The sequence below is a fragment of the Pseudogymnoascus verrucosus genome (assembly GCF_001662655.1).
Source record: "Pseudogymnoascus verrucosus strain UAMH 10579 unplaced genomic scaffold scaffold_9, whole genome shotgun sequence".
NCBI lineage: Eukaryota > Fungi > Ascomycota > Leotiomycetes > Thelebolales > Thelebolaceae > Pseudogymnoascus > Pseudogymnoascus verrucosus.
The window spans coordinates 167,106-179,979 of NW_017263660.1; the positions used below are offsets into that span (position 1 = coordinate 167,106).

The window sequence follows — 12,874 nt, forward strand, 5'->3', positions numbered from 1 at the left end:
CAGAACAAAAGTTCAATCTCACCCCCGACCCCAAACGCCGCCTTCCTTACGTAAGCGAACTTTTTTCCAGAACACCGCAGCTAACCACCGCGCGCCCCTCGACCTCACATATCACGGGCAATTCTTCCGCCCAACACCTCACCACCGCCGTCAAGATGTCAGGAGCAAGGCATTGGTACGCACATTCCACTCCCCAGCTACCCAGCATATAACTAACTCGAAAACAGGGAGCAGGACAAAGAAGCGACGGTGTACGTCGGCAACATCGACGAGCGCGTCACGGACAGCCTTGTGTGGGAGCTCATGCTGCAGGCTGGTCGCATCGTGAACGTGCATCTCCCCAAAGACCGGGTGACGCAGTCGCATCAGGGATATGGGTTTGTAGAGTTTATCAGCGAGGAGGACGCCGAGTACGCGGCGAGGGTTATGAATCAAGTGCGCTTGTACGGGAAGCCAATTCGTGTGAACAAGGTACGCTCCCCCTCCCCCCCCATACCAGCAAACAGCAGAAGAGCAAGCTAACTTAACTACTCCGCAGGCCTCAGCAGACAAACAAAAACCCCTCGACGTAGGCGCAAACCTCTTCCTCGGCAACCTCTCCCCCCACCTCGACGAACACTCCCTCTACGACACCTTCTCGCGCTTCGGCCCTCTCCTCGCCCCCCCCAAGATCGCTCGCGACCCCACCACCGCCCTCTCAAAAGGCTACGCCTTCCTATCCTACGCCTCCTTCGACGCCGCCGACGACGCGGTGGCCAATATGCACGGCCAGACCTTGCTCGACCGCGCGATTAGTGTGCAATACGCGTATAAGAAAGACGGCAAGGGAGAACGCCACGGCGACCCAGCGGAACGTATGTTAGCCGCCCAGGCAAAGGCACACGGCGTCCTACCAGAAGCTCCGCCCGCACAAGCAATGATGGGCATGCCCCCCTCCGCACCACCGGCCCTGGCACCGCAGCAGCAGCAACAGCAGCATTTCGACCCCCAACAACAGCAGCAGATGATGCACCACGCGCCACCACCTCACCACGACCCCTACGCCCGCGGTCCACCACAAGGGTTCCCACCGCCTCCACAGCGTGTTAACGCGCCCCTCCCTCCGCCTCCATCGGGGCTACCGCAAAGGCCACCGCCGAGTCAGGCGGGGTATGGAGGGCCGGAGGGATTCGGGGGGCCGCCGCCTGGAGCACCACCGCCTGGGTTTGGGGGGGCAGGAGGGATGCCGCCTGGGTTTGGGGCACCGCCGGGAGCACCACCACCTGGGTTTGGAGGGCCGCCGGGTGCACCACCGCCTGGGTTCGGGGCGCCGCCGGGGATGCCGCAGGGGTTTAGGAGGTAGATTTATTGTGGGATGGAGAGAAGGGAGAGAGGATGGGGGATGGGAGTTTATGGGTATGGATGTTGGAGGGCATGGATGGCGTTTTTTTTGCTATATGGAGGAGGAGTCGTGTATACTATCCAGCGTGTTTGCATCATCAGATTTATTTCGCAGAGGTCGATTCGATTCGGGGAGGGTGAAATTGGGGAGGAAGGAAAGGGGAAGGGAGAGAGGGGTAGGCGTGAGGATGTGTGAGAATGTGGATGGGGAAATAGACCTGGATGGAATGGATAAACCATCCCCGTCACACCTATCATATCATTCCCCTCCGTGTCGTGCTGGTCCTGTGTTGTGAGTTTCATCCCGTGCTGTTCACGAACCCCTTAACCCGCCACCGCCACCACCACCTCTAACCGACCTCTCTCACCCACCCCCTATTCCCCACCCTCAGCCGCACTCTCAACCCCTCCCTCCCTCCCACCCCCTCCAACCCCCCCCCCCCACGCCCCCCACCCCCCCCGCCCCCACCCCCCCCCCACCCCCCCCCAACATCCCTCCGGCAATGCACCACCTCCTCCGCGCTCCGGTTTTAGCTTCCCAATACCGTGGTCATGCCGTGTTGACAGGAGCAGCAGCAGCAGCAGCCCCTCTATGTCTTGGGGATATTGAACCACCGCCGTCAGTTCGTGAATGTATCACGTCGTTCGTCTGAGCCCCTTGGTCTCGGGGGTATCGAGAACCAACACCAGTAGTCCGGCAATGCATCACGTCGCCCCCCGGCGCCCGTCCCGTTTTGGGGGGGTTTCCATTACCGTGTGGTTGGAATGGGTTGAAAGCCTCCTGCTGTCGATCGTGGGAATATTGAATGGGTTGGTCTAGGTAATACGATTGGGGGGGGGGGGGGGGGGGGTCGAACTAGCTGTGCGCGCTTGCCAGTCAGGAATTATTGAACCAACGTCAGTTCGTCAATCCATCACGTCGTCGTCGTAGCCCTAGTCTCTAGGTTCCCATACCGTGGTCATACCAGCTTGACAGCCCCTCTACCTCAAAATATCGAACTAACGCCAATCCATGAACCCATCACATCGTCCACCGGGTCCTTGGTCTCGGACCAGCTGTACTGGGCTAGTTAGACCCCCTCTATCTCGGGGACGTCGAACCAACGTCAATCCATCAATCCATCACGCCGTTGGAGCCATGGTCTCTGGGGTTTCCAATACCGTGGTGCAGGCCGAGTTGACAGCCCCTCTATCTCAAAACTACTGGACTGACGTTAACCCATCAACTCATTACGTCGTCCGTGTCCGTGGTCTCGGACTGGGTTGACAACCTATCTATCTCGTAATTATTGAACCTTAACACCCCCCTTTTGAGAAATACCGAACGGGATATACCTACCCCCTGCTGCGATACTCAATACCATCGACGTAAAAAATTCCCACCCGAGATAGCGAGGGACTAGGTAGATTGCCCCTCTTGAGAATCCTACACGGGACGCATTTACTGGTACCTGGCATGGCGTTGTTGTTGTTGTTGATGATGATACGCGATTATGAGAACTCCCTCCCCGGAGATACTCCTACACCAAGTGGATAGGGGCCCAGTGTGAGACATCCCTACTCTCCCGTCCCGCGGCACCGGACCATCCACACCCCGTCTCTAACGTCTACACGCGTTGATTCAGCCCTGATCTATGCACCCACCTAGTATACTGAGAGTTCGGAAAGGGGAACCGAGAGATCTGTCAAATATACTACCTTCTCGTAATCTAGCGGAGGTGTGAGGTAGTGAGTGGATAGGGGGTGGGTGGGTGCCGGGGAGATGTGCCGTGCTCCCCGAGCCGCCGCTGCCACACATCTGGTGTTTGGATAGCTTGGTACAGCGCACCTCAACTCTGGGAACCTCTGTTCAGCTCGGTGGGCCGTATTATCTAGCGATGTGAGAATTTTCATCATTCACTGGATATGGTGAGAGACGTGGGCAGGATTTCGCGAGAGAGCATGTAACTGAGACATCCCTTCTCTCTTTCTCTCAATGCGTACGCATCTCTCATCTCCGCTTCCCTCTTCTCCTCTCCCCTTACGATCTCAGCCCAGCGGGGTTCAGTATCTAGCGATATGAGAATTTTTCATCATCTCAGTGGAGATGGTGGGAGTGGGTGGGTGGGTGGTTGAGACGTGATAACGGCTACGCATCTTTTATCTCCCATCCTCTTACCTCTTACCTCTCCTCTACACACACGCTCGCCAAGCCTCGATATCAATATCAATATCAATATCAAAAAATAATCTCGTAGTGGAAGAGGAGATAGATAGGTGAGGAAGTGGGTTATATGAGACATTTACTCTCTCTCCCCACCAAGTCGTACGCGTCTCTTATCCCCTCCCCCCCCAACCTGCCCCTCTCCAGGCACCTCACCCCAACACCTCCCACCTCATCTCATCCCACCTAAACTCATCTCATCTCAGCTCCCCTCTGTCACCACCGTAGTGTAGATCAGCGACATCCCTCAGGCGGGTCGACGACATCCCCTCTACAGCGCCGTGTCTCGGGATGGTGAGCACGTCATTGTGATGCGCTGGTGCGGTATTTCTCTGTCTGTCATGGAGTGGAGTGAGAGGGAGTGGGATGTCAATGAAGCTTGTATGGTTATAGTGGGATGAGAGTGGGAGTGGGAGTGTTAGAAGTGGGAGTGTAGATGCTTGGTAAACCAGATGGTCTAGAGCTTAAGTGGTTGGGGGGATGATTAAGCAGATGATACCAGATAGTCACATTTCCATTACCCCCATCAATCCCTCACACCTCTCTTTTCTCTTACCCTCCCTAATCCCCTCCTATCCTCCCTATCCCCTCCCTATCCACCACCATCAGATAAACTCATCCCTCATACACAAATATCCATAACCCTTACACCGACTCACGTGCCCCCTCACACGACCATCCCGCGCTGACCCTAAATCCCTTGAGAGTTCCAACTGCAGCGCATGTCGTACATACATACGTACGTATGTGGGATACGGCGCGGGGGTTCATCCGTTACAACGGTACGCAAACGGCACGATACGATACGGTACGGTGGACTCATCCACAACGCGGCGGCTACCGGCCGGCACGGCGCGCGCGTGTCGTATCGTATCGGTGCGAAGGCGTCATCGCGTGGGTTACCTGGCATAGCTAGACTTTGTTACAGTAGTTACAGCAGTAGTGGTACAGTAGTACAGTAGTAGGTTGAGATGGACTCCCCCACGTAAAACAGAACGGAGGGGGGTGTTCGTTGGCGGTGACGGTGTGGGGGAATATGTATCGAGCTTGATGAGGAAGATGGGGGGTAAACTAACACTCCCTCCCTCTCTGTGTAGAGATGAAATCTGCGATGGAACTGTAGGGTATGCCTAGTGTAGCGTGGTAGAAGCATCAAGACGGTAAGGATGGATGTCGAAGAGGGTTTAGACTTTTATCGGTATTAGTTGTGTATTCGATCGAATAGGCGTGCGAACGTCGATATTGCGAATTTATGAATTATCTCATTGGTCGGGCAACACTCCCCAGCGTGGGGGATTATTGTTAGTTGGGGGTATTAGTTGGGGTATTTCTCTCTCCCTTGCTATTATTGCCCTGCAGCACCGTCGTACCTCCCCCGCACGCCCACCATGACCGCCGCTGCTGCTGCTGCACGACAGTAGGATCGCATCTGCTAGGGTGGTCATGGATCGGGGCGAACTGGACTGGGGAGGGGTGATGGGTGGGATCGGGGAGTGAGATGGACTAGGGAGGGGTGATGGATGGGGGTGTGAGATGGTGAGATGGAGTAGACGGGGGAGGGCACGTGTGCGTCTTTGTTGGCGGTGTTGGAGGAGGGTTCGTTAGATGGAGGGTTAGCTTGGGGGATGTGTATGGGATGGGGATGGGGGTGGTGAGAAGGAGACGGGAAGGGAAGGAGGATGTGTTTTGGGATGGGATGGGACGGACGTTTGAATGGGAGGTGGGAAGGGGGGTGAGAGTGATAGTAAGGCAGTGAGAGGGATAGTAAGGCAGAGGGGTGAGGCAGAGAGGGTGAGAGTGAGAGGGGAGGGAGGGACTTGGGATTTGCAGGTAGGTGGCTGTGGAGGGATGTACTCCTCTTCGCCACCATCACCAAACCTCCTTTCCACAGTCTCACTCTCATCCCCATAATAGACGTGCAGTGCTGTGCTGTGACGAACACGCCCTGGTGGTGCTGAGATCGACGACAGGGAACGGAGCGAGGAGACGAGACGAGACGAGGCGGGACGAGAGGCTGCCGTGAGGCTGTAACGCGTGAGGCTGTCTTGTCTTGAGGATGGATCGAGGAGAGGGTGCAGATGAGGAGATGAGGAGATGAGGGGATGAGGAGATGAGGAGGCAGGCACGTGCGTGTAGGTTGAATGCGGTCTGGTACTCTCCTCCTCATCGAGTACGTAGTGGCGGGTGGAGGAGGGTGGACGACTAGCAATACTACTGTCACTGCGAGACAATCTGCGAGTCGGAGCACGTGTGCGTTTGGTGATGTGATGGGATGTGGGAGGGGGGATGGGGGATGGGAGGGGTGTGTGAGGGATGTACCTGCAGTATGATGGATGGGGGATACGTTTAGTTGTGAGAATTGGCAGGAGCGATAGAGGCAGGGAAAAGTGAAGGGGGTTAGTAGTGGTGGTGGTGCCTGATTGAGAGGTGGAGTCGATTGATTGTGGTGAGGGAGGTACTGCTGTACTGTTTACGCTGTTTACGCCCTTATACGCCCTTATAGCAGGCAGGTTGACCCGTGGTGGACTGAGACAGAGTGAGTGAGTGAGTGAGACAGAGAGGTGAAGATATTGACATCCTCCAACATGGTGTCCTATCCGTACGTACAATCGATCCGTATTACAATCGATAGAACAGTAGACAAGCCAGACATCAGACAGACGACACCAGCCAGACAGACCAGACAGACCAGACACCAGGCATCAGACGGACACTCACTGCTGGCAAACCCACCCACCCCCACGATGAAGAAAACTTCAAGCGTGGGGGGGGAAACCAGCACAGAACAGCACGCACCACTGCACAGCACACCCTCTTTTCCCAATTTCGATACTGCATCCTCACACACCCATCTGTCGTTCCCTTCTCCCCCCCCAGCCTTCCCGCCCTCGATCCAGCACACCTCCTCCTTGGGACGGACCAATCAGCAGACAGCAGTGACACGATCCTTTTTTGACAGGGAAGGAAAAAAAAACAGGCACAGGGATTGCCCTGATCCCTGTCTACCTCTTCCCATTCTTAGTAGTTTTAGTTCAGCATGCTTAGTTTTAGCACAAACTGAGATGTGTAGGGATGGTTCAAGATGCGCAGGCATGCTTAGTTTTAGCACACTGTGACGAACAGGGTTTGTGTAAGGCTGTCAGGCAGGATTTCGTGATGGGGGATGGTAGTGTAAGCGGAGGGGGGTCTGGATGGATCTGTCGGATCCTCTGGAAGCGATGGGGGGACGGGGGGATGGACGGCAGTGACGGCCAGGTGGGCAGGGGTGGGGGGGAAGGGTTAGAGAGGCTTCTGGTGTGAGTTTTGGGGTGGGCTAGGAGGTGATGAGGTGGATGTGGATGTGGATGCTGATGCTGATGCTAGAGTGGGAAATTGATCCTTGATGGGGGGAGTGAAGAGAGGTGAGGATGCATGAGAGAGGGAGAGGCAGGGCAGGGCAGGGTCTGGTGGGTGGAGGAGAGTGAGGGCGGGTGTCTCGGTTGTCCCGTCTGTTAAGTCTGTCTGTGTCGTCTGCCCTGGAGAGAGAAAAGAGAGGAGGAGGAGGGTGAGGAGTGAGGAGTGAGGACAGTGGTGAGTACGAGTACGAATATGAGTACTTACTTTGATATGATATACTCTGCTATAATGGAAGTACTACTAGAGAAGAGAGTGCACACTTCTACTCAAGAAACACTACTCTACCCTGCATCACAGTCCACGCTGGCCCAGTCTATCCATCTCCCTGCCTGCCAGTCTGCCCGTCTTACTGCTCCTTCCAAAACTACTACAATCCCCTTCTTCTCTACATCCTCCACCATATGGCATTGTACTATTTCCCATGTACTTCCCAATCCCCTCCCAATCCCATCCACGGCTCTCCCCGTCCGTACTCCCGCCCACCCTACCTACTCTACCGTACTCTATCGTACCGTTCCCTCGCCTGTCTGCCTCTCTACCGCTCTGTCGCTCTACCGCTCTACCGCTTCCCCCCGTCCCTTCCCCCCCGTCACCCGTCGTCGAACCCCACCCATCCACCCACCACCCACTACCCACTCTTCTTCGCTATCCAGCATCCTTCAACCACCCTAAACCACCCTAATCACCCTAACCGCCTTCTACCACCATCAACAACCTCATCCACCCACCACCACCACCCTCAAACATCCTTCACCATCACCATCACCACCCACCACCACCACCCTGCCCTTCTTCTTCATCCATCCTCCCTCCCTCACCCCCCCCGTCCCCTCCCTCCTCCCCACCCACACCCCCCCCCGTCGTCCCCCAATCTCCAATCCCACCCACTACCACCACCATACATACATACCCCCACCCCCCACGGACAAGGATAAATCCGTACCGATCGAGTGGGATGCGCCACAAGGGTACGCTACGGGATTGTCGTACCCTCGCCAACCCTCTTCGAGTGAGAGTGAGTGACCTTCTCTTCCCGATCGATTGCACGCTACATCCCCCCCCCCCCAACACCCACCACCACCACACACCTCAATCTCTACAGTACAGTAACCTCCCCCCCAACACCGCCATCACCCACCCACCCCACTCCCCAACTCCCTGTTTCACACCGGATTCCAACTCCACCACCATTACCACTGCCCCTCGTACCCTCCCTCTCTCCCCTGCCGCCCAGATCCCCACCCGGTGCCGCCGATCCCCCCATCCCACACCCTGGTCCCTTCATCCTCCTCCAAAACCACCCACGGGGCTCGATCGAGACGAACTACCCTACGAACCGACGACGTGCGTGGGATGTCTGCTTGTTGTCTGTCAGGGCCAGAGGAGGCATATATACCCCTTGTGTCTCCATCTACCCCCCCCCTCTCCTCTTCCTTCTCCTCTTCCTTCTCTCTTTCTCTTATTCCTATTCTTCGATATGTCCGCTTCTGTCGTCGTCGTCGGAACTGTTGTGTTGTTTAAGAAGGGTATTACGAGTGTGAGACGGTTACCTCCTTGATTTTTTTAAAGTCGTGCTTGCTTTGTGCTATTACCTGCCTGTCTTGTCTATCAACCCGATCAACCCAATCAACGACCAGCCAGTCCATCGTTCTCACTTTTCTCACCTCACCTCACCACCACCTGTATCTTGTCCAACCAACCACCAACCTCCCACGACACAACCACCAAACCGCAACCCTGGCTCTCACATCCCCCCTCCCCCCCTCCACCTGGGGCAGTACCACCACCACCAGCAGCTCCAACAGCACCACCAGCGCCGGCAACACAAGCAGCACCAGCAGCTGGTCCACTGCCGCACAACCCTACACAATGGACCTCCACGGCCTCCTCCAATCTCGCCCTCACCACCACCACGCACACGCCCACCACCAGGGACAGGGACAAGCATACGACCAGCGTCTTCCCGCGGCGCAACCATACACCTCCCCCCCCATCTCCTACGCTTCGAGTTCGTATATCGGTATTGCGCACCACCACAATCACCAGCACCACCAGGGGCAGGGCCAGCAGCAGCAGGGACAGGGAGGGATCTACGATTTCCCATTCTCTCACCCGCAGCAACAGCAGCAGCAGGAGCAGACGACTTACCTGAGGCGCCAGGGGTATCAGAATCAGATGCCTACTTCTGCCCCGCAGCAGCAGAGTAGTTACCCCCACCAGCAACAGCAGCAACCGCAGCAGCAGCTTCCGCGCAGCTATCAGAGTGGAAACGCTCAGTCAATGTATGGGAAGACGACTGCGATTGCACCAGCTGCCGAGGGATGGGGAAAACAGCACCAACACCAGCAACAAGGGCAGTATCAGCAAACCCAGATGCAGACCCAGGAGGTGGCGCAGAGTACGGATGTTGATGCGCTCATGCGTGCTATCCAAGCTAAACCCGCTGGTGGTGACAACAGCAACAGCGACGCGGTAGCGGCTGGCGAGAGGACAAGGGATACCAGCGCGGAGAGGGAGAATGCCGCCAGGGGACGAGGTGTAAATGGGGTGAATGGAGGTGTGAATGGGAGTGGAAATGGTGGTGGAGAGGATCCGAAGAAGCGGTATGAATGCCATATTGGGGAGTGTAGGAAGGCGTTTTTTCAGAAGACGCATTTGGAGATTCATATTAGGGCGCATACGGGGGCGAAGCCATATGTACGTTTCTTCTCCTTTCCCGTTTTCCCTTCCCCTTTTCCCCCTCTCCCCCCTCTACCCCAGCCTCGCACCACGAAACATCACCAGCAGCCAGCAACAGACAGAAGAAGAAAATAGACCGATGCTAACGAACTCACAGACATGCACCTACCCAACCTGCACCCACGCCTTCTCCCAACTCGGCAACCTCAAAACGCACCTCCGCCGGCACACCGGCGAGCGCCCCTTCGCCTGCCCCACCTGCGGCAAGACCTTCGCGCAGCGCGGAAACGTGCGAGCTCACGCTGCTGTCCACGACGCGGGCGGGGCGGCGAAGAAGTTTGTCTGTCGACTGGATGGGTGCGGGAAGTGCTTTACGCAGTTGGGGAACCTGAAGAGTCATATGAATAAATTCCATGTTGAGACGCTGAGGGGGTTGACGGTGAGGTTTGGGGAGAGTGAGGCGGCTGGTGGTGGTGGTGGTGGTGGGAAAGGGGGGGAGGGGAAGGAGGGGGAGGAGGATGAGTTGTTGGAGTATTTTCGGAGTTTGTATCGGAATGCGAATAAGGGGATTAAAGGACGCGGCAAGGGACGGAAAGTCGCCTCTACCACACCCAGCAGCTCCACTCCGCCATCGCTAAGCTCCTCGACTTCCTCGCTCTCTTCTCTCGCTTCGCTGCCTCTCTCTCCGCCCGCATCCACAGGCTCATACATCAGCGGTATCCCCGCACACTACGGGATGGGAGGCATGGGCAGCGGACTTGCCGGGATGGGCGGCATGGGAATGCCCGTGGGAATGGGGGGGATGGAGGAACTCTTCGACGGGAGCAGTTCCGGCATCGGCTCTCCCTGCGCTAGTAGTCTGGGGAGTCTGTATGAAGTCGGCCCTTATGAAGAGGAGGAGGGGGGGGAGTTGGCGTTTGGGGATCGGATGTATTGAGGGTCGTGATGGGTGGGATTTTTTTTTTAATATATGGGTACACAGTACAGTACACTGTCACATATGGTTGGGGGGGGGAGGGAGAGGGGGTTTCTTTGGTTCGGTCTACTTGGAATTGGGTCGGTTGGTGGTTGGGCTTTGGTGGGGGGGTTGGGCGGTAGGGGGGATGTCCTCACGGACGGGGATGAGATGATTTTCTTGTGCATATGTTATACCCCTTTTTTTGACGAGTCTACTTTTTGTTTATAGATGCGTTTTTGCTTTGGCTTTGATTTGTAGCGTTGGAATTTAGCTGTGTGTACATATACATATATATATAGAACGTGTATTTGTTTATATCCTCGTCGTGTCTATTCATGCCTATGTCTATGTGATAGTATCCAGTGTCGTCTCCGCAAACGAGTTTCTGAAGTCCAGTACCACGTGGTATACACCAACGATCATATCGTTTTGCCACCGCGCCGCGCCGCGCCAGGCACCCCAAGTGTCTCCATCATTCCTCTCTCCCCCCCATCGCTCTGTGCGCTGTTCTCGTCACCCATCTGACGAAAACTAGGATCCCCCACGCCCCGTAGTAGTGGTGGTGTTGAGGGGTTGTTTCAGCCGCCGTGAAGGGTGCTCACGAACAAAATATTATCCCCCGGCTGCACCAGATACGCCTCCCCCCCCTCGAGTTCCCAATCAGCGTCGTTTATTAGGACGAGGATCCCTGGGCGTCTGCGTGTGATATTAGTCTCTCCTTCTCCCCAAGAGGTTTTGCGAGAAGATATATGAAGCAGGGTAGTGAGTGGTGAGGTGAGGTGAGGTGAAGAGGGAGAAGAGGGGGGAGATGACAACAAGGGATTGTAATGGAGGAAGAGAAGATGAGCTCTATATCTCCTCCTCTAACTCCGCCTCTACCCCCCTCGTCTTCACGAGGGCCATCAACTACCCCTAACCCCCCTGCTCCTAAGAAAAAGGAAAGAGGAACTTACACTCCTTCCCCCTGGACGAACATCTCGCCCCCATCACCACCCATCATCTCCTTCGCCACCCAGCGCACAAGACCCGCTACATCCGTTGATCTCCCCTCTAGCGTTGAGGGGATAGAAACTTTATGCATCCTCTTCGACGAAGTTAGAGATTCGAGACCACCGCTTTTGTGTTTTCGTTAGCCTTTTTATTCCGTAGTGTTGGAAACGGGGAGAAGAGGGGGTTGAAAGCAGTGGGAGGAGGGGAAAGAGGAAGAGAGCCGTTGTGGGAAAAGAAAGATAAGGTAAGAGACAGCAAAATAGGGAGGGATAGAGGGAAAGAAAGGAGGGGCTAAAGGGAGAGAGAGAGGATGGAGTAGGAGACAGGCATGAGATGGGGGAGGAAAAAAAAAAAAGGAGGTTAAAAGAATAGAAGAACTCACGTGAACTCAAGCACAACATCCATCAACCCGCCATTCGTCTCTGTCGTCGCCATATCTTCCCTCTTCTTAATCTTTTATCCAACACCTCCAAAACCGACACTGCAGATAATAGCAAGCACGTGACAGTTCCCTATCAAAAAATGTACTCTGTGGGTGGAGGTATGCGTTCGTGTGGTTAGTTGTAGGTATAGAAGAGGGCGATTTGCACCCCACTACGACGACAGGGCCGGCGAGGTGGGGTTGGTGTATCACGTGACATGTTTTGATGGGAGTGGGATTTTTTGATAAGGAAGTTTTATTTAGGGATTAAATCGGTAGGATAATGGAGGGAGGGGCCTGAGAGAGGGGTGGAAGTAGATACTTGGAAAGGCATTCATGGTTTATATTCAATTTTCACGGTTTAGCATGTGGTGGAATGGGAGATGGTGAAAACAAATCCATTCCCCTCTATCCCTCCCCCCCCCCTCCCAACCCCCCTTTCCCGATCCAAGTGCTGAAGCAGAAAGGGTAGGTTACCCTACCACCCAGCCTACCTCCTCACTTCTTACTAATAGCCGCCCTCCCTCCACATAACCATCCCATCAGCCCAGCCAGCGGACTCAAAAGACGGTAGATAGACACACCTACCTCACAAATATCATCACATCAAAGCAAACTCCTCATCATAGCACAGCACAAATCACAACAAAACTCCCGCATCAACGAAACCCCAAGAGCACTCAAGACACTCAAGACACTCAAGAGACCAATAGAGAGAGAAAAACACAGTCTTTTACCCCATCATCACGCCCTAATAAAAAAAAACGACTTCAGGACAATGCACCCAGCTAACCCTACCCCCCTAGCCTAATTCATCCATCCCATACCCATCCTGCCCATCGCAGTC

General features: G+C 55.4%; 3 protein-coding genes across 3 annotated transcripts; 2 read left to right on the forward strand and 1 right to left on the reverse strand.

Moving 5' to 3' along the window:
* The first annotated feature begins 35 nt into the window (after positions 1–35).
* Positions 36–1,722, forward strand: VE01_02328 (uncharacterized protein). Its single transcript, XM_018271838.2, has 3 exons — positions 36–175; positions 228–471; positions 539–1,722. Exons 1-3 carry the CDS (start codon positions 156–158, stop codon positions 1,340–1,342), a joined length of 1,068 nt encoding a protein of 355 aa, XP_018132802.1. The 5' UTR covers positions 36–155; the 3' UTR covers positions 1,343–1,722.
* A 6,397-nt stretch (positions 1,723–8,119) lies between these two features.
* VE01_02329 (uncharacterized protein) lies at positions 8,120–10,643 on the forward strand. Its single transcript, XM_018271839.2, has 2 exons — positions 8,120–9,676; positions 9,816–10,643. Exons 1-2 carry the CDS (start codon positions 8,849–8,851, stop codon positions 10,593–10,595), a joined length of 1,608 nt encoding a protein of 535 aa, XP_018132803.1. The 5' UTR covers positions 8,120–8,848; the 3' UTR covers positions 10,596–10,643.
* Positions 10,644–10,844: 201 nt separating this feature from the next.
* Positions 10,845–12,162, reverse strand: URM1 (Ubiquitin- modifier 1). Its single transcript, XM_059464207.1, has 3 exons — positions 11,989–12,162; positions 11,570–11,731; positions 10,845–11,312 (listed from the first exon to the last, which is right to left on the reverse strand). The coding sequence occupies exons 1-3, from the start codon at positions 12,039–12,041 to the stop codon at positions 11,195–11,197; spliced, it is 333 nt and encodes a 110-aa protein (XP_059320190.1). The 5' UTR covers positions 12,042–12,162; the 3' UTR covers positions 10,845–11,194.
* Between the last annotated feature and the right edge of the window lie 712 nt (positions 12,163–12,874).

What these genes read in the sequence shown, in the direction of transcription:
- VE01_02328 (XM_018271838.2), top strand. Translation starts at nt 156, where the DNA reads ATGTCAGGAGCAAGGCATTG. An exon ending in ATGTCAGGAGCAAGGCATTG is followed by an intron (nt 176 to 227) that starts GTACGCACATTC and finishes ACTCGAAAACAG; the next exon opens with GGAGCAGGACAAAGAAGCGA. An exon ending in AGCCAATTCGTGTGAACAAG is followed by an intron (nt 472 to 538) that starts GTACGCTCCCCC and finishes ACTACTCCGCAG; the next exon opens with GCCTCAGCAGACAAACAAAA.
- VE01_02329 (XM_018271839.2), top strand. Translation starts at nt 8,849, where the DNA reads ATGGACCTCCACGGCCTCCTCCAATCTCGCCCTCACCACCACCACGCA. An exon ending in ATACGGGGGCGAAGCCATAT is followed by an intron (nt 9,677 to 9,815) that starts GTACGTTTCTTC and finishes ACGAACTCACAG; the next exon opens with ACATGCACCTACCCAACCTG.
- URM1 (XM_059464207.1), bottom strand. Translation starts at nt 12,041, where the DNA reads ATGGCGACGACAGAGACGAATGGCGGGTTGATGGATGTTGTGCTTGAG. An exon ending in GATGTTGTGCTTGAGTTCAC is followed by an intron (nt 11,732 to 11,988) that starts GTGAGTTCTTCT and finishes AAAACACAAAAG; the next exon opens with CGGTGGTCTCGAATCTCTAA. An exon ending in TTCGTCCAGGGGGAAGGAGT is followed by an intron (nt 11,313 to 11,569) that starts GTAAGTTCCTCT and finishes TATCACACGCAG; the next exon opens with ACGCCCAGGGATCCTCGTCC.